Raw genomic sequence first — 24,109 nt, 5'->3', positions numbered from 1 at the left:
TTAAACCCATACATTTGAACGCCGCTCGGTCCCGGTGCAGCTGCCGTCCCGGCCCTCCCTGTGGGTACCGGGATCCCCGCGCGGCTCCTCCCGGGCCCGGCCCCTCCCGCGCATGCGCGGCGCGGCCCGCGGGGCTCTCGCGAGAGCGCGGCGGTAAACAGCGCACAAGATGGCGGCGGGCCGGGCGGCGGCGGCGGCGCGGTGAGCACGGGGCGGGCGGGACGGGCCGGGAGCGCCGCGGCTCCCTCAGGGTCTGGGGCGCGGCTGGGGCGGCGCTCGCTGCTCCTCGTGTCCGGGGCTGCCTCACCCTCCGCCGCGGTGTGGGGCACTCCCCGCCGCCTGTCACTTTCTCCCACCTGCGGGGACCGGGAGCGGCGGCGCTGCCCCGCACGGTGCCCGGCCGAGCGCACTGCGGCTTCAGTCCGGCCGGGCCGGTACCGGGCCCGGGCTCGCTGGGCTCCCCGGACAGGACGGTGCCGTGCACTGCCACCGGCGGTCCTTGTGGTGTGCCCAGTCCCGGGGATGGGGTGCCCTCGCTTCGGCAGGAGCGGGGAGTGAATCCAGGCGTAGCTCTTCTGGGGCAGGGGCAAATTGGCAAGTGTGAGTCCTGTCCATTCCCTCACTGTGTGAGTGTTCAACAGAGTAAACCTGGGAGCGTGCTGCTCCTTTGCTCTTAGTATCCATTGTACTTCATTATCGTGCTTACATACAACCTGTTATCAGCCATTAGGGTGTTTATGTTGCTCATTTGTTTGGTTGTTTTATTTTATTGCTAAGGGGTTATTAACCGATGAAGTGATAAGGCTCAGTCAAGGCCAGAAGTCAGTGCACTGTAACTATGTTGAGTTAGGAATGAAGGGGAAATTTATAACCACAAGCAGCGCCCAGTCTGCCATGGTGTTGTCAGTCAAATAAAAATAGAGGTAATTTCTGTCCCTACTGCAAGGAAATACTTGATAATGCTAAATAAAGTTAAATAAAAATGAAGTAACAGCTGTTGCATTCAGACTTGATTCATCTGTTGTGCTGTGAGGCCAACCCATCATTCCCCCAAATCATGTCAATCCCCTAAATCGTGTCAATCCCCTAATAAGGCTCCTACTCTCGAGTCCTGGTCACAGCTGCAGTATACAGTTCTGTTCTGCTTCTCCAGGTGCTGTGACAAACCAGACATAAATGTTTCTCTTATCTTTTAATGGCCTTTTGTGTCTCAGTTGCTGGTTGAGTGTTTGGAATTCAGAAGAATACTAGCATTGCAGTTTTTCTTCAGTGGATTATGCACTTCAGAACATAAGGGGAAGAGGCCGTCCCTCCATGTGGAAAACATTTTCAACACCTTCCTTTAACTTCACATGCTGTAATCAGCTCTTATTTCCTCGGGTGCCCATGTTTTTAGTAACACACACCCCAGGTCAAAAAAATGTTGAAAGGCTTTTTCATGCAGATTTTCAAGCACAGTTACTGCAGCTTTGCCTCCTCTGGCATCTCTTGTCCTTACCTGGTTTTGGCATAGCGTTTGAATCTGATTCAGCTTGTGTAAAATGAAGTTCTGTGCATTATTTCTGTTTGCTATGTTTCTGATTGGAAAAAAAAAAAAAAACCCATGCTTTTCTAAGTGTCCATGAATACTTTAATCATGTTAGTATTTTATTTTTCACCTTTTCCCTGCCACGGGACTTGCATGTAATTTTTAGCTCTTTGCTCCACTTACGTGAGGTGTGGTTGAGTTTGGTGGTCATTGTTGCCTGTTCTCTTGTCACATAAAATATTGGAGTGTTTTACATGTGCTCTGGTCTGAACAAGGGAAAAACTTGAGTGTTGGTGAAAAATAGTAAATTAAATATGAGACACTTTTCCCCCTACTATTTCTCAAACAAGACAAAAAGTTTATTTTTTTTTGTGTTTGTCAGGCTATACAGTTCCACAAATTATTATTACTAATGCACCTAATTATTTTCTGTATTCTGCCTTACAGGTTGGCTTACAATCAGCTTTGCTAATTCTTCTGGGGAGTTAACTTTGCCATCAGAAATGGAGTACAGGACTCAGCTGCCGCATCCTGAGTGACTGAATCATTTTATGCAAGATGGAGAAGAAGCGGAGAAAGAAATGAGCCTGATCTCTAGGCTTCACCTGAAAAAACCATGAAATCTCTACTTATTTTGGATCCAGCTTTCAGAATATCCCATTGATCAGCACAGTGAAAGCAACGTTTACTGAAACAAAAATGAACTAGTTTATAAAGAAGAAAATTGTGATTTGAATATATGGAATTTTTGGAATGAAACCATTTTCTTCTATGACCATGAAGTTTGCAAACGTCTGGCTTGTTCTGTTTGTTATTTTACTCTGTGGCAAAAAACACTTTGGTACCAGAGTAGAGAATTCCTCTCATGAGGCTCACATATGTCCTGGATGTTCTCGTCTTACTTTGAAAGTGGAGTTCACTTCGACGGTCGTGGAGCATGGTAATAAAGAGTTAAGCAGTGTAAAAAAAAAATCCATTTTCATGTGTGTGTTACTGATTTGTGATATTTGTGCAATTGTAGCTCTCAGGGTTTCTGTAGAAGCACATAATCTGCTAAATTGTCTATGTTCAAAAAGAGGAGCACTTTTTCAAAGGTTCTTTGTTTAGCTGGAGACAGTGTCCTAACAGGAGAAGGGAGAGGGAAATCCACAGGATTTTATAAGTGAAAATGGAGTGTGAAGGCTCAGGTGGGCAAGGGTGGTGTGTTTAGTAGCTGTTTGTTTTGACCTGGCCAGTGGTATGCTTGAGGCTCTTTCATGAAATGTGACCACACAGGGCTTGAAGGGGAGAGAAAAGCAAGAAGTCTCTGTGGATTTGTTACATAAAAAGTTTGTATGAAAAAAGAAAGGAAAAGTTTGCATGGAAAATTGGCAGATAATAATGAAGAGAGCAGATGAATGGCAGAGGGAGGCAGGTACTGCTGCTGGGATGGCAGAGGATAGCAGTAAGACACCTTGACCCTGCATCCTTGTGTTGCCTCAGGAAGCTGCAGGATTCCTGCAGTGCAGCTGTGCTGTGCCTGGGTGCTTGCAGGAGGGTGACAGAAGTGACATTCCTGTGCATAGCTGGCCACAGCCTTAGCATGAACATGGTGATGTGAGCTGGGGCTGAGCCTGCTGACAAATCAGTGGTGCAGATCAAGGACTGGACTGTTGAGTCTGACTTTGTTTTCTGAGCTTGTCATAGTTGGTGTCAGTAATTTGCACTAAAGCTCAGTACCGTGTAGAATCTTTAAACCATACTGAATTGGCATATCAGTTTGTAACAAATCTGTTCCCTCACCTCTGCTCCTCTCAGGTCATTTTGCCTTTCCCTGTTATTTTTGATTCTACCTTTCAAAGGCTTTTGTCCTATTTCTTATGTTTCCTGATGCAACACCCCCCACACCTTTACATAGTGCACAAATAAATTGCAAACTTGTAAAAGCAACAAAAAGGGCTTCAAATTGTGATTATCTGTTCTGAATAAAGAAAAGAAAAATTCAGACTTTGCAATGTGAATCCATGCATAAACTGCTTAAACACCAGTTCTGATAAAGTTATGCTCTTGTTCCAGAGTACATTGTGGCTTTTAATGGATACTTCACAGCTAAAGCTCGAAGTAAATTTATTTCAAGCGCACTAAAAAATAGTGATATTGAGAACTGGAGGATTGTACCTCGCAACAACCCGGCCAGTGACTATCCCAGTGATTTTGAAGTTATCCAGATCAACGAGAAGCAGAGGGATGGAGTCCTCACACTGGAAGATCATCCAAACATCAAGCGTGTGACACCTCAGAGAAAGGTCTTTCGGTTGCTCAAGTATTCGGAGTGTAAGTTATTTTCTGTGTGGCTGCATGGGATCTGCTTTGGAACAGTGTTCTTAGCCTTATTTCAGACCATCAGCTTGGCATTACACAAATGAAAAGTGCCCTGCAGTTTTTCATAAATGAACAGAAATCTCTTCTTTTGGTTATAAAATTATAAGGGTCTTGTCATACATTTGCTGAAGCGTGCTGTATTTCCATCCACAACATAGACACGTTTATTTTGCAGCACTTGGTTACCTGAGAATAGGGACCTCTGTACCCATAGCAGATAGACCAGCAGCTTTTCTGATATTGATTAGAGAAAATCGATACTCAATAATCTAAAACTTCTTTTTTAACAGTATGACATCTTAAGTTTGCATAAGAATCAATTCTATTATGCTTTTCCTCATGCTGTTTCTAATTTTCTTCATCCTAATTCCACACAGCTGATCCAATGCTGCACTGCAATGAAACCAGGTGGACTCAGAAGTGGCAGTCATCTCGTCCCTTGAGGAGAGCAAGTCTGTCTTTGGGGTCTGGCTTCTGGCACGCCACAGGCCGGCACTCGAGCAGGCGCTTGCTGAGAGCCATCCCTCGCCAGGTCGCCCAGACCTTGCAGGCAGATGTCCTCTGGCAGATGGGTTACACAGGTATGCTTTTGCTTGTTGCCTGAGAACAATAACCTTCTTGGAAAAACAAGTGAAGTGTAAGGAGAAGCTAATTCACTCGTGTGTGTTAACCTCTCACTGGCTGCCAGGTTGCAAAGGTTGGGAAATAATTTGGTTTGAAAAGCTTTGTATATTTGTGGAGTGCTTGTTTGTGTATGTGTACTTTACTTAGGGAAGTTGGTCATGTTTGTGATCTTTGACTGAATTTCTGAGTTGGAATATGAGTTTATTATCTATAACTGACTTGGATTGTAAATTAAACAAAAATTCTCTTTTAACTTGATAGATAGAATAGATTTGCTATGGAGCTGAATCAGAAAAAGCAGTGGGTTTCTCTTAATAGGTGCTGGTGTGAGAGTAGCAGTGTTTGACACTGGTCTGAGTGAGAAGCATCCACATTTCAAAAATGTAAAGGAGAGAACAAACTGGACTAATGAGAGAACCTTGGATGACGGTGAGTTACTGTGCATTTTCCAACTATTCCTGACACTTGTGTGTTTTGTGCTTGCTGCTGTGCTGCTAACCTCTGTTAAAACTGTGTATCTCAGTATTTAAAGTTTAATTTTGCAGTGTCCCAGGCACTTTGTGCTCATACCAAATTCAGCAGGGAGTATTGAGGTTCCAAGAGGGTGCTGTGTGAGTTTCCTTGGAGTCATGTGTGATACTTCATCACAGCTGTTGAAAAATGTCAGGGCAAAAAGTTACTGTGCACCTGTGAGTATGCTGTCAGAGAAGGTGGCAGTTAGAGCAAGCCCAACAAAGGTGTTTTCTTTCCTACTCCTTTTCATGTTGCTGTTTCATAGTGGTACATATTTCCATACTGATGAAGGATAACATTTTCTTTCCTTACTGTGCTGTCCTAAACTGATCAGTTTGGCACCTTCCTGTAAAGTTTTTCTATTCTGTATAACTGATCCTTTTATTTTCTACACTATGTTTGTATTCCTTTTTTGTATGTTGACCCTGACTTGCCCTGACCATGTACTTTCACAGATTATTAACTTCATACAGTTTGGGTCAGTGAGTCAGTTGGCCATTGAATCTCCCTAAAGTTCAAGGTGGATGCTTGTATTGCTCAGTCTTGTATGCACCTCCATAGGTTTGTTTATACAGTAATTACTTTACATTGCAGCACCTGCTTTTGGGTAGCTCTTTCTCTAAGCTTCATGCCCAGAGGGTGGCTGGATAGCTCTGGAGTACAAAAATAAAATGTGAGCAGTCCAATAAAGCAAAAGTTAAAGTATTTTTTGAGGAGAAGAGAAAAGTGTTTTCTTGTCTCATTGCTCATGCTTAAAATATTTGGTTATTGCAGACTCCGGATAAAAATCCTTTAGGAAATCTGCATTAAAATACATTAACTGTGAAATGAGCTGCTTTTTCCAAAATACTGGTTTTTGTCATGACGTCACTGGTGGCAATCAGGAGTGAATGGATTGGAGAATGAATCACCCAAATTTCATCAGCTGGTTGTGTGGCTACAGCGTGCTGCAAATTCTGTCTGTCCCACTGAACCTGGTAGCAAAATGGTTCAAAAAGACTAGGACTGAACCCAGCACTTGTGGTTTGTTGTAAAGTCTGTTAAATTTATGTGATTTTTGCTATAGATGATGTTCAGTGGTAAAAATTCTTGGCAATGAAATTGTTTGTCTTCTAATGTCTTACTTTGTTTCCTTCTCATGCTGATAGGTTTAGGCCATGGGACTTTTGTAGCAGGTGTGATAGCCAGCATGAGGGAATGCCAGGGATTTGCTCCAAATGCTGAACTGCACATTTTCAGAGTGTTCACCAATAATCAGGTAGCTATTTTACATGTATTTCAATTCCTGCCTTTGCAGATTAATGCTGTAATAATCCTTTCCTTTGGGATTATTGCATGCACTCATAAATGTAGACATTGATTAGTGGAAAGGATACAGCTTTCTGTTTATAATACTGCCTTCTGTCAGTTTCCAGATCTGGAATAGTTTTCAGAAATACTATGTGGAAGTCTTATGTGTATAATGGAGCAGTCACTCAAATGTACTGAATGCTAGAAATTAAAGACCATTGTCACTTTTGTGCTGTATATTAATGTTGTTTTTCCTCTCTGTCTAAAGTGTGTATTGTCATGAAATCCCTGGGTTTTTTTAATGGCAAATTTTTCCCCTCTTTCTTACATAGGTCTCATATACATCTTGGTTTCTGGATGCTTTTAATTATGCAATTTTAAAGAAGATAGATGTTCTGAATCTAAGTATTGGTGGGCCAGACTTCATGGATCATCCATTTGTTGACAAGGTTAGTAAAAGGAAATGAAGTGGGCATAGTGTTTGTATCTCTCACACAAATGCTGGACTTGCACTTGTTTGTGTCTGGTCCTGCTGACAGTTTCTGTGTTTCATTTGTGTGACAGAAATTTTGTACAGTGTACAGCCTTTTAGAAATATATATAAGGAATGGGTTAAAAAATCCCAGGCACAACCTAGATGTCCACAGAGTTATGGAAAATGCCCTTTAACAAAATGCTTGATGATCTGCTAGAAAATTACTCCCAAGCAGACAACTAAAAGGACCTTTAATAGGAGACATTAACTGAAATCCACTCTTGGGGTTTTTTTTAAATTTCTGCATGGTTAATTTATTTAATGGGAAAAAAAAGTGTATGATATGACATGATTTTAGTGAATTTAATAACAAATAGGTAGAAAGTGCAGGTAGTTGATTCAGCTGTGTGCCAGGAGATTTGGTTCAGGTTAAGATGGAATTAGGTTTTTGTCTTTGTAAATGTCATAGTTCCCTGAGTATTTGGCCTGGCTTTCAAAAGCATTAAGTGAATTAATTTACTTTTCAACTGAAGGATATAGTTGTTCTTTGTAAAGCCAGTTAAGGGGCTTGAAGTGTATAAATTCTTCCTTGTTTTTTTTATGATAACCTGCATTGAAATTTAGTTTGACAGTGACTTCACTGTACTCCCCAAAGCACTACTGGAGGGGATTCATGATAACTACTTGACTTTGTCATCTGCAGTGCTTTGTTACAGACAAGAGTTTTCCCTTTGGTGTAGGAAGATTCTGTCAGCAGTGTTGCTATCAAGGCTGGGTTATTGCTCAAATAATTTTAAGGAAGTTCAGAGCTTAATACTGGATATACAGTGAGATGTATCTTGTGAGGCTCAGAAAGAAGTTATGTCTGTTAGAAAAGTCTCATTTTTGGAGGCATAGCCTTATTGTAAACATTGTTTTTTGTAGGTTTGGGAGCTGACTGCCAACAATGTCATCATGGTCTCTGCTATTGGCAACGATGGCCCTTTATATGGGTGAGTGTTAGCTTCAAAGAAAGCCAACTGTGTTGTTATGTGGGTTTGGAAGTAGTTGTGCTTGGTCAGGAAGTTTTCTCTCCCTTTTTTCTCTAATCTTAGGAAGTGACTCAAGTTAAACTCTTTTCCCTGTCCTTATTACTTGCATTTTGTGAAGTACTTAACTGAATGTTTTTCTTTGAAACAGTGGAAAGTCAGCAAAAGAAGCATGGCAGTGCTTCCAGCTGACATTTCCCTGTTAGTGTGAGCACACAGCTTTGGGTACTGATCTTGAACTTAAGGAATATGGAAGGGATCAACCCTGAACAATGTGTAGTGTATTTCTAAAATAAGTGCCTAAAAATAGGTTTTGTTTTGTCTTCAAGGGACATGGTTTGATAGTTACTGAATTAGTAACTGTGTGATAAGTTTCTGTCACCTGTGAAGTTTGTGACAAAAATCTGATTGCAGCACTTCTGTTACCAGCATAAACTTATGAGTGTATCTTGGTTTTTTTGGGTATTGTTTTAATGTTTTTGTTCCTGTCTCCCAACTTATTGTAGGACTCTGAATAATCCTGCTGACCAGATGGATGTGATTGGAGTAGGTGGCATTGACTTTGAAGACAATATAGCTCGCTTCTCATCCAGGGGAATGACCACTTGGGTAAGATATTTTCCTGGTGATCACTCAGATGTGCAGCCAAAATAAGGGCCTTGGAAGGGAAACCTGAATAGGCAATCCTGTGTAGATATGTGTTGGAGAAAAGATTTCATCAGAGATCAGAATAGTTAGAAATTGTAAGTCTTTAAGCAAGAAGCTTTATGTTATTTTCAGGGTTTCTCATTATTAGTCCTGACTACTATTGACATTTTTGATGAATTTGTAAAACATCCACTTCCTTTTGGTTGATGGTGAAGACTTGTCTGTGTGGTTAAATCTGCAGAGCTCTCTACTCTTGTCCTTTAATTGAAAAATCCTAGGATTTCCAGGTGCTCCATGTGAAATTGCACTTACTTGCTGTGGAGCTGAGGTGGTGCTTGCTGCACACATAATATCAGATGAGCTTGCACAGCAGTCTTGACCAAGGGGACTGTCACATGTTTCTGTTTGTGTAGCCAATAGCAGTGTGGTTCTCATTTTGTCAGTGGTTTCCTGCTTAGCAGAAATGCTGATCAGCAGTAACCTTGAACAGTTGGGAACTTGTCCTAAACAGCTTGAGTCCTTTGGCTTAGTTGCTATTCTGTGATGCTGAACCTTGGGTAATTTGGTCGCTAATTTGACTTCTGAACGACCTGCAGTTAATTTAAGTGCTCAGGTGAAGCCATCAGTGTTCATTTTACATTGGGGCAATAATCCATTTGTTTTCTTTCACAGGAGCTGCCTGGAGGTTATGGCAGAGTGAAGCCTGATATTGTTACTTATGGCTCTGGAGTGAGAGGGTCTGGTATGAAAGGTGGATGCCGCTCCCTCTCTGGGACGAGTGTGGCATCTCCTGTGGTGGCAGGTGCTGTCACTCTCTTAGTGAGGTAAGTCTTAAATAAGAACCTCTAAAAAGGATATCAATCAGGAGGGTCTTAACATTCTCTATGAAGGAATCCATCAAATAAAACTAAATTGTGTTTAGATGCAGGAAAACATACTTGGAGAATAAAATCACTGTTGTTCTGCTTGAGACATTACCTTATCTGGCTACCTCTGTGTTTCATGAAAAAACTTGAGAACTGTTTTGAATAATAGGTCTTTGAGAATGTAGTTAGGGAGAACAGTACTGTGAGACAATTTTGTCACATTTTTTAATCATTTGTGTTTACTGTGCTTCTGTCAACTGTCATAAAAGAGCGACTGGTGCAAAGTGGGCACCTTTAGTAGGTAGTTATCTATGTACCTGTAAATTTTACAGGATACAGGATTTTATGGCCATGATCTTGTTGCATAACTCAGTTGTTGTACCCTGAAGAATTTGAAAGTGGAAACTGCAAGTCCATACCCTGTGTTTGTCATAGCTACTCCATGAGACAAACCTTTATTTGAGAAACATACAAAAAATTCAAAATCACCATCATATTTCCTCAAAAAAACGTTGCATTTTGGTTTGAACAACAGAGGTATTTTTCCCCTTGGAAGAGGGGGATTTTATTTAGCATATAAAGATACTGCCCTGATTGTAGTGACTGCTGGTCCTGGAGCACACTGTAAGGAGATAAATTCATGTGTTACTAGTTTTTAAGAGGAATGTATCAGAAACTTGTCCATCTTCTACATTTGTATCATGAGAAACGAAGCAGTAATAGACAAATGTGAACAGAAATGTTACAGCAAGCTGATTTTGTGGTCTCTTTTTTCCTGTTTCAGCACAGTTCAGAAGCGTGAAATGGTGAATCCAGCAAGTATGAAGCAGGCCCTTATTGCATCAGCACGGAGACTTCCTGGAGTCAACATGTTTGAACAAGGACATGGCAAATTGGATCTTCTGAGAGCTTATCAGATCCTCAACAGCTATAAACCACAGGCCAGGTTAATTTTAATCCTTAATCAATGGTACAATAGAATTTGCTCTTTTGTTTAGGAGAGCAGGTGGTGCATGTGTAGCTCAGTTGGGCAATCTGTGCTTGTGCAACAGTAAGGGCTTGCACAGATCTTGCGTAATCTCAAGCATGAATTTTGTCCAGGGAATGGATGAGAAATCACACAGCAATGTAGGGGATGATCTTTTATCTTTTAGCCTTAGATGTTATGAATAATGTAAGAACACAGTGGAAAGTACTTGAATAACTATGAATGGCATGGTTTATCTGAAACGTTTTTGTAGTTATGTGTAGTGGTATATTCTTCTGTTTCTTGTTAATTTTTTCCTCTTTAAATTTTCCCTCCTCTGTCCTGCTGTAGTTTGAGTCCAAGCTATATTGACCTGACCGAATGTCCCTACATGTGGCCCTATTGTTCCCAGCCCATATATTATGGAGGGATGCCAACTATTGTTAATGTTACTATCCTTAATGGCATGGGAGTCACTGGGAGAATTGTAGACAAGGTAAGTGTTAACATTGTTCCAAATTGTGACTGCTAGTGTTGCTAAAACCTTCCCAGAAAATACTACTTTAGCATAGAATAAACCTCCCTGCTGGGAGCAAGAGATACAAAATGTTTGATTAAAGGGTGCACTGAGATTGGAGGATTTGTCAGCATCTGTCTACAAGTTTTCAAGCAATACATTGTTTTCAGGGCGTGTAACATTTTATCTTTGCAAAACCAGTTTGAATTAAGAGGTACTTAGAGGTTTCTTTGTATTCTCTAATAGCATTTAAAATCTTTTGGACAGACCTTTTTAATGTATTTGTTTTCATCCTGGAGCACAAATGATCTCAGTAAAGGATCCTGACACTAAATTAAGCCTTTTCCATGGGTCAGAGTGACCTGATTGTATCAGCTTAACCAGGCTCTGCTGCCAAACCTGTTCTTTCACAGCAGTGATGCTGAGCGTGTTGGCTGGCTAGGGAGGCTTTTAATTAAGTAAGTTTAAATGTAGAATAGATTTGAGAATTGATACAAGTTTAAAAAGACACCTGTCTTGTAACTCCAGCCAATGTAAATGAGCCTAATTTCAACATTTTAGTGTGGCTCCTGAGGTCTGTTTTAGATTCAAGTTTACATTAAAGGGCACTGAAGCTCTTATCCAAGGTTATTAGCTCATGGTAATACAGCTGATGTAATTGGCCTGTGTCTGTTCCACTGTTAACTTGCTTTGTTATCAAAGGGAAATTTTGTGTTCTCACCAATAAATTTTTGCACAGAATGTTAAAGCAGCTTTACTTGGGCAGCTTCTCACAGTCCTGCCTCTGAAAAGCCTCTGGTCTGGGTCACTGAGGTGTCATGATTGGGTTGAATCACTGACACACCACCAAACTTTGGGGCTTGGGGGGCACTTTTAAATTTAGTATAATCTTCAGAAGACCTAATATTTGTTACTTCATGCTGAGGAAGAGGGCTATGTGTGAAGGAATTAGTGATTGCAAATACTGTGTTTCTTCATTTCACAGCCAGACTGGCAACCCTATCTCCCCCAAAATGGGGATAACATCGAAGTGGCTTTCTCTTATTCCCCAGTCTTGTGGCCTTGGTCTGGATACTTGGCAATTTCCATCTCTGTAGCAAAGAAAGCAGCATCTTGGGAAGGCATTGCTCAGGGTCATGTTATGATCACAGTATCATCCCCTGCAGAAAATGAAGTAAGTTCTGTGCATTTTGGATTTTCTGGGTGAAGAGTTGTCAAAACTGCTTTCTGATATACAAATATATTGGTTTTAAGGGTTTGCTCTAGCCCTGTCATTTGAAGCATAAGTTAAATTTAGGCCAAGAAATTAAAGAGTACAAATAATGTTCTTTATAATTGAGAGCAAATTGCATGTAATTTAGAATCAGGAAACCTCTCTTTGGGACCAACATCATACTTTCATTTGTTTATTGTGGACTTTAAGTGAAGTATTTTGAAAAAGATTACCTAAATATGTTTCTTCTAGAACCATGCTTAATTGTTTCAGAGAAACTTTTAAGGTTTTGAACAATTGAACCAGATCACAGTTGTAACATATGTTAAATATTTTACATTCTGAGCACAATTGTAAACTGTTGAGTGCAGAAAAAATTACTGCAGCAATTTAGGGCAAAAGTAATCTCATGGTCTCTGGAGCTGGTACTGGTGACAAAAAGTAGATTTGGTACCTCCAGTTTTTTGGTCTTTTACAATCCATGGTTAACTGATTCCTGTGGGGAGAAAGGATTTCACTGTAGTTTGTTCTGTCCTTCAGTCTAAGAATGGTGCAGAGCAGACTTCAACGGTGAAGCTTCCAATAAAAGTGAAGATTATTCCTACTCCACCTCGCAGTAAGCGAGTCCTTTGGGATCAGTACCATAACCTCCGTTATCCACCAGGATACTTCCCCAGGGATAATTTGAGGATGAAGAATGATCCATTAGATTGGTATTTATCTCAGGTTCTATTAAATCAGTACTTCTTGATTGTGTTAATGATGTGCTGTAACTTTACTGGACAGTTCTGGCCTTTTTGGAGGGGCATGGGATTATCTTTTGTAAGAAATCCATGAAAAGCACTTAGACTCTATGCTTTCGTTGCAGGACTGTTTTTGTGCTCTGTGGTTTTATTCACATGGAATGAAAAGCTTTTAAAATGCTCATTTAAGATACTGAGATTTTTGTTTGACTTTTCTATTCTGACCTAATTTCTCAGAGGAAGTTAAAGGGGACACTTCACTAACTGCTTCAGCATTCATTTGTCAAACAAACTTGACATTTTAAAAGATAGGAAGAGACCCCTAGTCTCTTAAGAGAGACTGTCTTCAAAGCAGAGAAGACTTTGCTTAGCTGGAGCAGAGAAACATCCATAGCAAAAACGGTGCAGTAGTATCTCAGTGAGGATTAATTGGGTCAGTGACCAGGACACAAGCTTTTGGAAAGCTTGGTGTATGCAGAGGTGGCAGGTGGACAGGATTTCAGAAAATCAGAAAGGTGGAAATCAGATTTCTACATGCCAGATCTAAATGTCTTCAATACTCTTCTCTTTCTAAGGAATGGTGACCATATCCATACAAACTTCAGGGACATGTACCAGCACCTCAGGAGCATGGGGTACTTTGTTGAGGTTCTTGGTTCCCCGTTTACATGTTTTGATGCAAGTCAGTATGGTAAGCATGAGCTAATTTCCTTGTTCTCCATACTGTTAACTTCTTCCTGAAATGACCTTTTGTTGGAAGACCAAAAATGTTTTTAGGGTACAAATAGAAATTCTAGTGGTAATAGAAAAATATTTTGACGTTGGGATTATTTATTATTTATGTGCTGATATTTAGTTGTGTGGAGTATTGCTGGAGATCTTGCTTTGGAGTTTAGTAGAATTTAGTGCAGTTCTCTGTCCTTACCATGGAAAAAAGAGAGGGAAAAATCAGCTTCTGAGTGAGTTAAAAGCCCTTCAGTATTCAGTCCCACAAAGGCAGAACTGTATTTACCAAAAGATTTTGGCACAGTCAGAATGAAGCATGACCTGTTTAACGGACTAAAATCAAAAGTGTCCATCCTGGTTCCTTTTTATGTTTAGTGATCTTTGATGAGATAAGAGAGTGGGTGAAGTGTTCATCCAACCGTATGTGATACCAAAGCAGTATGTGGTTTGTTTCTGTGTTCATCAGGAAGGAAATTGGATAGGTTGGCCAGGGAGGAGACAGAGCAAGTTGTTTGTGCTCTTTTCTGCTCCCATATGCCTCTTGTTTAACCATGGCATGCTCCAGAAACCTTCTGCTGTTTTGGGCTGGGATGTTTTTCAGTGCACTGTAAGGTGAGAGTGCGTTCTCCTGGGTTTGCCAGCTCCAGATCTGTTGCCAGTAGTAATATTTTGTTTATCTTGATGGTTCAGTGAATAGCTCACCAGTGCTTTTAGAGTTCAGGGGATGTACACATGGAAAAAAGTATCAAATAGTGTTTCTTCTGAGATCACTAGTTTTATAATTGATAGAGAGCAGCATTAGGGGACTTCTCTGTCCTCTGATTCACCATCGTATTGAGCCTCATTTGATTGGAGCTTGTTTGGCTTCCAGCATTTCCTGAAGAAGAAGTGAGGAGAACAAAACTCAGTGATCTGTGGTCCATCTGCCACTTGTCCCTAGCTTGTATTGTTTTCACACTTGGTGAGGGTGCACTCTGTCCCATTTCTACAGGATCTTTATCAGAAGGCTTTCCAAATGCAGACTGTCTGGATCTGTGGAATTGGCGTGGTTGCAAGGAACTGTGAGACATAGGGCTCATTGTGGTTTATCAGGTTGCTCAGGGTATCATCCTGTCAAGATTTGTGTTGTCTCTGAGGGTGGAAATTTCACCACCTCTCTGGGCAATCTGGGCAGAAAGTGAAGAAGGAAAAGGGCTTGGTATTTAGAACCAGTCTAAAAGCTTAAGCTTGTTTTCAGGGAATAAAAGTGTTTTTCTGGTTGTGTGTTTTTTTGGTAATGCAGAGAAAGTTGTGCTTGCTTGTTAACAGGAGTGGGAGGGGGTTATGTGAAAGTGGCAGTGGCACTTCAGTCAAGCCTACCAGAATGCAACTGTAGTTTTCAAGGGGTAAATCAAACCACATTTCAAAGAAGTTGCAGTCTAACTGGCTGGCACTCTGCAGCAGTGAGTGCTGTTAGAGCTGGAGTAGTGAAAAACCTCCTGATCAGACTGCATCTGCTTTAGCACTCAGATTTGGATCAGTGGTGAATCCCCTCATTGTCCAACTGTGCCACAGTTTGGCTCAATTTATGGAGCATTTGGGTAGCACCAAACTGCAAAACACACGCCTGACACATGTGGGCATTCAGTTCTTGAGACCACACAAGCAGGAATCAAAAGTAACACTCTAAAAAACTTTCTGTGCTGCCAGACTAATTCTGGGATACATTTGTCTTAAATTTGCCATCCTTAAATATGACTTCATTAGATGAGCTGCCAGAGCAGGGAACATGGAGCAGATAATGGGAAAATCTACACTTGTATTGGCTTCTGTGTGGCTTTTGTAAATAGTAGTAACATCACAGTGACCAGCCTGAAGAGCTCTTGTTTCTGCTTTTACACACAGGGACTTTACTGATGGTGGACAGTGAGGAAGAGTATTTCCCTGAAGAGATCACCAAGTTGAGGAGGGATGTTGATAATGGACTCTCACTGATAGTCTTTAGTGACTGGTACAACACATCTGTGATGAGAAAAGTCAAGTTTTATGATGAAAACACAAGGTACTGACTTATTTGCAAGTGCTTTGGGAAATCAAATGCCATAGAATTGCACATATTACCCTAAAAATTCCAAATGTGATGCACTGTACTTCAGCACTTGGGTATTACCTGCAAGAAGGTGCTACCTTAAGTAGCAGAACTGACCTTAGGCTAGAACTTAAGGAGCACAGCTACCCATTTTATCATAATTGGGAGGCCTCTTTGGTACTGTATTCTACTTTTAATGCCAAGAAAAACATTTACAATGAAAAGAAATAAGAAATTGGAGACGAGACCAACAAATAAAAATGGACATGTTTTTACTTTAGGGGAGCAGAATAGAAAGTGGCATTGCAAGAGTATCACCAGGTCATGTACCCTGAAATTATGAAATGAAATTATTGCATGTTTATATTGCATATAAAGAAAGAATACATGCAGGAAGACATGTGACTTTCTGTTATCCAAACTCTAGGAGTGTATTCTGAAAACCAATAATCAGTGTCACACTGTAATTTCTACAGGCAGTGGTGGATGCCTGATACTGGAGGTGCTAATATACCAGCTCTCAATGATCTACTTTCTGTCTGGAATATGGCCTTTAGTGATGGGCTCTATGAAGGAGATTTTACCATGGCAAGTCATGAAAGTGAGTACTGGAGTCCATTGCCTACACAGGCTGCAGTGGGGTGTTTGGAAAATGGTTTTCTGCAAGTTTGAGGTTGAGCAAGAGTCAAGGGAGCAGCTCAGATTCAGTGAAAAGAGTATCATAAATGATTTCTTAAATTATTTCTTCCTTTGTAGACTTTTTCATGGTATTTGATCTTGCTTTTCATTTTAAAAGAACTCCTAAATTGAAAGATTTGGAAAGTGTGTAAAGGTGTGTCTGTGAAAGCTGTGCTTAGCAGTGCTTTCTCTGCAAATACACACTTTGGTCAAAATGTGCAAATTCAGTGCAGTGTTCCTGGCAATGTTTTCTCCTGGGCTTGTTGGGTCGGGAAGGGAAGGAGTGTCATTTTTGGTCTAAACAGCAGTTTTGTGATGTCTTCCAGTGAATTATGCATCGGGGTGCAGTATTGCAAAGTTCCCAGAAGATGGCATCGTCATTGCACAGACTTTCAAGGATCAAGGTATGAGCTTCCAGGTCCTTTTGCCTGTGTTTGAGTGGAACTTTGGGGTCGGTGCACAAGAAAAGTTGCAAAGTCTAAAGGTCTAAAAACAATAAATGCAAAACGACATTGACAAGAGAGGTATTTTTACATTTTCTCATTTTGCCTAGAACATGTGGCTGATGCCTGACAGGCAGCTGCAGTGTTACTCTGTATACAATTATTAAATAATACAATATCCAGGTGTTACATGCAGCCCTGTATTGTGATTGCTGCATGGAAACACATCTGCATGTGCATGTGTCTCTGGAAGGGGAGGAATTGTTTTATAATTGTTTTACTTGTTCATGTTTCTCATAAATTTCAAATGCTACTGAAATATATCATTGCCATATTTAGCATGAGTGTTGTGGTAGCTGTGGTGATCTAAGGATATAAATAAGGAAAATTTTAGTAGACAAAATGTCACCAGTGAAACTCTCATAAGAGAAAATTTTATGCATGCAGGATGCCTGTGGTCTCAGACTTGAGTGCTCTGTTCTTGATGCATTTCCATTCTCTTTTATCATAATATCTTTTCATTTGGGAAGGGGTAATTCAGAACTGAAATGGCAGGAGGCAGTTTAAAAAATAAACCTTGTAGTTGATGAGCTTTTAGGAAGTGCTGTGCAGGAGCAAATGGCCAGCACTGTTAGGGTGTTGCAGGTCAGATTTGTGCAGATGGGTGTAGAGTATTTGAGTGTGACAGCAAAAGCACATCCAGTGCTTCTGATACAACTCAGCAACTGCCAGAGAAGATCAGTGAGCTCATTGTATTTTTGACTTAGGCTGTTCAGCAGAGGTGATTACCTAGTGGAGACATTTTCTGGAGCAGTAGAGCTCATCTGTGTGAGCCTTTTGGAGGAAAGACAATATCCTGTATGCTGATAACTTACATATATCCTTATGTGAGAGAAAGACTGTCAGTTTGACAAGTCAGTGTCAATGCTTTTTCTGTTGAATCCTTTTCATTGTAATTCTTGAGGCAGAAGAGCTTTCTGGTTTGCTTCTGCTGTCTGAGCAGTGAATTTCAAACACAAATATGAAATTTGTCTTTTTTTTCCTAATGGATATAATTTTAGGAAGGAAAGGTAGGAAACCTTTAACCTAAACCCAGCTTTCTGTGCAATTCTGCAGAAGGATGGAAGCAACATAGAGAGCAGAACATTTTGATTTTAAACCTTTTGCTGAAGATACTAGAATTTTTTATTCAAGGTTGTTGAAGATAATCCAGGTTGTGAGATCTTTTTTTCTCCACCAAAGAAAGAAAAAAATTATTATTAGTAGGAAACTTTACATTTTTATCATAACATCATGGGGGTTTTGAAAACCTCTTGCAAAAATGTGTGACATGGTGTAGGGCATTGTTGCATTTGTCAGCTGGAAACGTAGGCTGTGTTGTTTCATGAGTAGATTGATATTGATGCTCTGCAGGCTGTGAAATTTATTTGTGCTTTGCTTTAGGTCTTGAAGTTTTAAAACAGGAGACTGCTGTAATTGAGAACGTCCCTATCTTGGGGCTTTACCAAGTTCCTGCGGAAGGTGGTGGCAGAATAGTTCTGTACGGCGACTCCAACTGCCTGGATGACAGCCACCGGCAGAAAGGTGAGCCTGGATGCAGGGACAGTCACTGTCCTGCACTGACAGCTGTCCTCTGGGGCTTTCACAGCCCCCCCAGAGCAGGTGGCTTTTAGACACTAAATATTCCTTACTGGGGATTAACCTCAGTTCTGCAGGGCTCTGCTGAAATGCTGTGACATGCATTGACAGCAAAAGAACACCCCACATTAAATAGCTCTGTAGCTCCAAATAGCTCTAGATAAATGGGGGTGTTTTCCATATGCACTTTTTTTTAATGTTTACAAGCTTTGGGGGCTGATTTTTGGGGTAGGCTGCTTAACAAGGGGGTTTGGTTTCTGGGGTTTTTATTTATTTATTTTTGGGGTGGTTTTGTTTACAGACGGTAAACAAAACACATTCGTGAACGGTTACACGTTCTTGATGTGAAGTTGTGAAGAGATCTTTCCACTTTTTCCCTAGTTACATCTTCAGAACATTTATCTAGAAAATCTATATATCTTTTGAGTTTGCACCTCTGCCTGCCTTGTTCCCTTTGCAATGTTTCCTGTGAGAATTTATGGTGATATTCAGTGTTTCAGTTGTGCATTACTGTTTTCAGGTTATCCTATTTTGTCACAAATCAGCTAGTGTAAACATCAGAAAGGAGGAACCTCCTTTTGTTGTCAAAGCATTTGTTTGCAACTCTAGGTAGCAGTTGTGTGAGCTGTGTGTATGTTTTCTGTGGCTCCCAGAGAAGCCATGCTCTCTGCCTATACACTATGGCTGATTCTTGTAAAATCATTTTTCTAGCACTTTGCAAATTTTTAAGAGATTGCTTAGGTTTTTCATGATATATAAAGCACAAACTGGTGGATCTTTGGCTTGAGGGGAGGAAGATAATCCAATATGTGAAGTCTTTTTCTGCATTTCCACTGAACAGAACTGAATTTTCCTTTTGTGATGAAAAGTACATCTATAATTTTTGAAGCTTTTGTCACTGACATTTTAAAATACTACATTATGTAATCCATCCCTTGCCTAATTTATTTAAGTTTAAAGGAACTTGCTGCATAAGGAAGCTCTCCATCTGTAGCTCATATCTTTCTCTACCATACATTTTGTGGTTTGTAAGAGTTCTCTGATTTTTCCTTATCTGCCTTTGGGTTGCTTCCTGTGAGTTGCCCTAACACGTGCACATTGGTGCATTAGTGCTTGTTGCAGGTTATTGAAAGCACATAACAAAAGGGAAGATACATAGCTTTAAATTAAGTAATAGAAAATAATGCTCTGTGACCTCCCTAATACTGTTAAATTCATTGTGACATCTGAAGCAAGAAAGAGTGGAATGCTTTAAAGAAATCCTTTAAAATTAGCTTTTTAAAATGTGAACCAGGAGCTATGTCTCTTGCAGAGACATTGGTGGCTTTAACTGAGGAAAATTCCTAACATTTGTGAATATAAATCCTTAAAATCTGTTTGACCTCTTTTGAAAAATCAAAGGTGAGGGTTTAAGGGACACTGGGATTATGAAGATTAACTCCCATTCCCAGCCAACTTCCTAGGGGTAGAAGTTCTGAGAAAAATACTTTGCTGTGTAGTGGAAACAGCTGATAAGGCATTGTCCTACTCCTGCAAAGAGCTGTGATGTGAACTAGCTTGTTCATTAAGGATAGCTCTGGATTAAGGTGATAATAATTCAGGAGAGAATCAAAGCAAGGGATCATGAGCTGTTGAAGTGCAAAGGAAAACCATGATCATGTGTAATGTGGTGTTGATTCCCAGCCTGGTCTGTACCATAGCTGCTGTAGGTTATGCTTGTACCTTTGGCTGGGATGTAGCCAGAATGTTTCTCCTTTGTTTGTTTGTTTATTTTTTTAAACTTGAGAAAGCAAATGAGTCATGTCCTTGCACTGCAAACATTACCTTGTTCTTACTTTTCTTTGCAAGGTTTTATTTTGTGCTTTCAAAAAACCAGTTAGTTCTCCATTTCCCTGTTAAGAAATATACCAGAAACTCAGAACTTTCTTTGCTTCCACTGAAGAACCTCGTGATTTTTGTCAAAACTTGGATGGCCTTGCACAACCTGGAATTCCTGTATTCAAAACCTTTTTTGTGTGTTCTGCTCCCAAAAAGAGCCTGATTTGGTACACAAGGGACGATATTTTAAGACTGAGCAGTTTAGTGTTATGTTTGTGTGTTGCAGGGGAATGTGGGGTGTGTGTTGAAAGCTGCATCTTTCTGAAAATGAGCCTAGAACTTAATGAGAAAAGCAAAAGCCAGCAAAATGGATTGTAATTCTAAATGTCATTAAAGCCTTCTTAGCAGAAAGATAAGCCATTTTAAATGTGGCATAATGTATATCCTGTTCTGGGGCTTGGGGCTGTGAAACCCACAGATTGCTTTTGGCTGCTGGATTCCCTGCTGCAGTACACGTCCTACGGGGTGATGCCGCCCAGCCTCAGCCATTCCGAGAACCGGCAGCGGCCGCCGTCGGGAGCCGGCTCCGCCCTCCCCGAGCGCATGGAAGGTGAGACACAGCCTCGGAGCCGAGCACAGCTGCAGCTGAGGGACTGCTGGGGCAACCCTTGAGCTACCTGCCAGTAAGGCTGGTTTGCTGTGAGCTCTGCCAGGCTCTGCTGTTTTAGTGGAAGAGAGCACATTTTGCAGGGTTTTGTTGTGATTAAGCGTTCTTTTCATAGAGTAGGAATATCCAGATGCCTGGTTCTGCACAGGGGCATTCTAGTTACTAGCTACAGGGCGTTATAAAGCATTCAGTCTTATCTCACATGCTGCCAAGAAAAACTTGGATTAACTGCTATGGTAGGTGCAGACTCTTACTGTTTTGTAAGGTGCCCTTAGATTAATTCTGATATTTAGCTATGAGTCCTCGTTACTGTAAACAGCTCCTGGGTTTACAGCAGCACTGTTTAGCCCAGGGTCAGTGTTGGTAACTTTTATCTTGCCTGTCTTTGGGTAAGCCAGTCTCTCTGCTGTGAGTTGCAGGTAACCATCTGCATAGATACTCCAAGGTGCTTGAGGCTCATTTGGGAGATCCTAAACCCCGGTCCCTTCCCGCTTGTCCTCACCTGTCCTGGGCCAAACCACAGCCTTTGAATGAAACTGCCCCCAGGTTAGTATATGTCTTTCTTATACAAGAGGTCTCACTTTTGAGTTCAGCTGAAAAATTATTTTTTCTATCTGCTTTTGAAAGGAATAGCTGTAATGCCTTTCCAATTCCTAGAAAAATACCAGATTGCAAAGAGGAAATAATGATTAGTGCCTCTTCAGTGAATAACTCTGACTCACCTAATAGCTACACTATGAAACTCTGGGATTTTAAAAATGATTTCACCAGTCACTGTTGTGATTGAGTGATTCCAACTTCGAGTGAACAGTCTCAATGAAACCCATCGTCATCGTGTGCCTTGGAAAGAGTTTTCTGCAATGTTTTCCTGGACAGCTCCCCTGGTGCTGCCTTCTCTTGTGCCATTTGCCAGTCCCTTGAAGGAAAGGGCTCAGCACACAGCCCTTGCTTGTCTGCTGGTGGTTACTTCTGGAAGTCTGTGTGCAAGAAAGTTATTGGTAAATAGTTGCTAATCTAGGTTGTGTCCCTGTGGTGTCTGAATTTAAATTTGGAGGCCTGCAAAGTGCAGAACCTAACGAATGGATTGGGTCATCATTCAGGTCCAAGCTAATGAGTTATACGTAGCTTGTATATGTATTGTCACTTCTATATGTTTCTATAAAATTCCTTACAGTAATGAAGTAAGTGGGCAGACACCTCTGTCTTTAAATTTCTTCCAGCAACCTTTGGAAACATCAGAAATTGTTGTCAATTGACCTTGATAAAGTGGCACTGCCCAGTTTTCGACAGAATCGACCCCAAGTGAGACCATTGTCCCCCGGAGAAAGTGGAGCATGGGACATTCCTGGAGGTAAATATCTGGAAGTTTGCAAGTTACTGTTTGGTTTTGCTTTTTGCATAAACTTTGAAAAAAAACCCAAAACACAGCACAACCGTATGAGAGGCTGCTGTTTATTTTCAGTTGTGAAAAACATGCATATAACAGTATGGCTGTGTTGTAAAAGGCTGTCTGATGGAGATTTTTTTTGCATATGAATAGTCTGTTCAATAGAAAGTGTGCATGACATACTGGGAGGAAGATCTTGATGGGTGCATTTTGATAGTTGAGCTTTGCTTGGGTGCTGTTCAGACTGATGGGTCAACAGCAGCTCCTATCCTTGGGAGCTGTGACCACATGCGCACTGCTAATTAAAATTCCTTCTGTGAGTGCACCAAAGTAGAGTCCAGAAGAGTTTGTCAGAATGGTGTCTTGGGCAAGCTGTTCCACTAACAAATGATGTCTAGCACTCAGAACAGCTTTCAGGTGGGCAACCCTGTACAAACTTAGCACTGCAGGCTGAGCTGGAAGCAGTTGGGACGCCTCGTGTGCTCTTTTCCCAGTCTGAGCTGCTGGGCCAGAGACACCTGTAAAAATGAAGGGTTTGTTTCTCTAGCTCATCCTCACTGTATGCACGGTCTCTGGAGCGAGCAAGCGTGAAATCACTTTCCTTGTTCCATCAGGATTTGAATTACAGCAATTACTTAGTAGTAAGATTATGGTCAAGTGTCTGCATCTCTCTTCTAACACAAAACAGAAGACTGTTGTTACAGGGGAAATCTGGGCTATGCTTTCATGTGCCCAAATAGGTCAAGGTGGAAATGCTGGTGCTTTTCTGTAGCGTTAGCATCCCATCTGATTTTCACTAATCGGTCTGCAGCTGTTAATCTTCCTGTCTGAGATGTAATCTGATTAATGGCTGCCTGGGCTTTGAACAAGAGTTAGCGGCAGATCCTTTTGGTAGTGGCATTAGCACCACAAAGCCATCGTGGCTCACGTGGTAACTGCTGCCTCTTTGCCTTTCTAGGGATAATGCCAGGCCGGTACAACCAGGATGTGGGACAGACCATTCCTGTCTTTGCCTTTCTCGGTGCCATGGTGGTCCTGGCATTCTTTGTGGTGCAGATCAACAAAGCCAAGAGCAGGCCAAAGAGGCGGAAACCGCGCGTGAAACGACCGCAGCTGATGCAGCAGGTTCACCCACCAAAGACACCTTCTGTGTGAGAGTCTGCCTTGCCAAAGATGACCTCCTTGGACTGCTTGCTTTCCAGGGCCATGCATCGCTCCCCGTGGAGGTGCAGTGAATGTGCACCTGACATCATCTCACAGTCTTTGGTTTGTGGAGAGAAAAAAAGAACCTCAGTTGATCATCTGTACATAAAACTGCAGCTTTAAGCAGCTGAAGCCACCAAAGACTTGAATACTGTTTAAATGGCTGCTTAGTCACTACATATCCCAACGGGGAAAATGGACCTTTTTTTTAAGCTGACCAAACTAAAATTTATTTGTTTAGAGGCTATTTTCTATATTTATTGTTGGGGAGGGCGGGGGAAAAGTCACTTTAAGGACCTCTGCTAAGGAAAAATAAGTGCATTTTTTTGGATGGAATGCAATTTTCTAGAATGGTATTATGCTGAAGAGTATAATGTGCACCATTAAAGGAGGAAGGGACTGAGAGAGACCAGTACAAATCAGTGAGGCATACTCCTGCAGTTTATTTTTATAAAGCCAACTACCATGATGTTTTGTAATTTTTGGTCACGATTTCACCATTGTTGGTGAAGCAGATTTTTCAATAAATATGTTATCTATATGAAGCAAAGACAACGTGCTAAGTGGCTCTTCTTTCCACTTGCAGTCAAAGAGAGCAAATTTTTGGGTAGAGAAGATTTTCATGTCACCTCTCTTCCCACCATATCTTTGTCCTTAACAGCAGTATCCCAAGTTGCAGGCTTTCCTTTGGAGCACTAACTGGGCAGT

The 24,109-nt window shown here is 41.2% G+C and overlaps 1 protein-coding gene across 1 annotated transcript; it reads left to right on the top strand.

Annotated features, from left to right (window-relative positions):
- Positions 1 to 120: 120 nt before the first annotated feature.
- On the top strand, positions 121 to 23,956 carry MBTPS1 (membrane bound transcription factor peptidase, site 1). The gene is made up of 23 exons (XM_033069379.1): positions 121 to 201; positions 1,976 to 2,468; positions 3,584 to 3,841; positions 4,267 to 4,470; positions 4,832 to 4,942; positions 6,175 to 6,284; positions 6,649 to 6,765; positions 7,716 to 7,783; positions 8,326 to 8,428; positions 9,140 to 9,291; positions 10,118 to 10,279; positions 10,652 to 10,796; positions 11,803 to 11,991; positions 12,571 to 12,743; positions 13,349 to 13,464; positions 15,384 to 15,540; positions 16,044 to 16,168; positions 16,572 to 16,649; positions 18,132 to 18,272; positions 20,623 to 20,754; positions 21,231 to 21,357; positions 22,032 to 22,162; positions 23,157 to 23,956. Exons 2-23 carry the CDS (start codon positions 2,282 to 2,284, stop codon positions 23,351 to 23,353), a joined length of 3,183 nt encoding a protein of 1,060 aa, XP_032925270.1. The 5' UTR covers positions 121 to 201; positions 1,976 to 2,281; the 3' UTR covers positions 23,354 to 23,956.
- The last annotated feature ends 153 nt before the right edge of the window (positions 23,957 to 24,109 follow it).

The sequence above is a fragment of the Catharus ustulatus genome, chromosome 11 (genome assembly GCF_009819885.2).
Source record: "Catharus ustulatus isolate bCatUst1 chromosome 11, bCatUst1.pri.v2, whole genome shotgun sequence".
Taxonomy (NCBI): Eukaryota; Metazoa; Chordata; class Aves; order Passeriformes; family Turdidae; genus Catharus; species Catharus ustulatus.
The sequence above is the reverse complement of the archived record's forward strand: the minus strand, read 5'-3'. Positions and strand labels throughout refer to the sequence as shown.

Excerpts from the sequence above, each read along its gene's own strand:
- MBTPS1 (XM_033069379.1), top strand. The coding sequence starts at position 2,282 with ATGAAACCATTTTCTTCTATGACCATGAAGTTTGCAAACGTCTGGCTT. Across the intron at positions 4,943-6,174 it reads TGAGAGAACCTTGGATGACG|GTTTAGGCCATGGGACTTTT; the intron begins GTGAGTTACTGT and ends TCATGCTGATAG. Across the intron at positions 13,465-15,383 it reads TTTTGATGCAAGTCAGTATG|GGACTTTACTGATGGTGGAC; the intron begins GTAAGCATGAGC and ends TTTTACACACAG.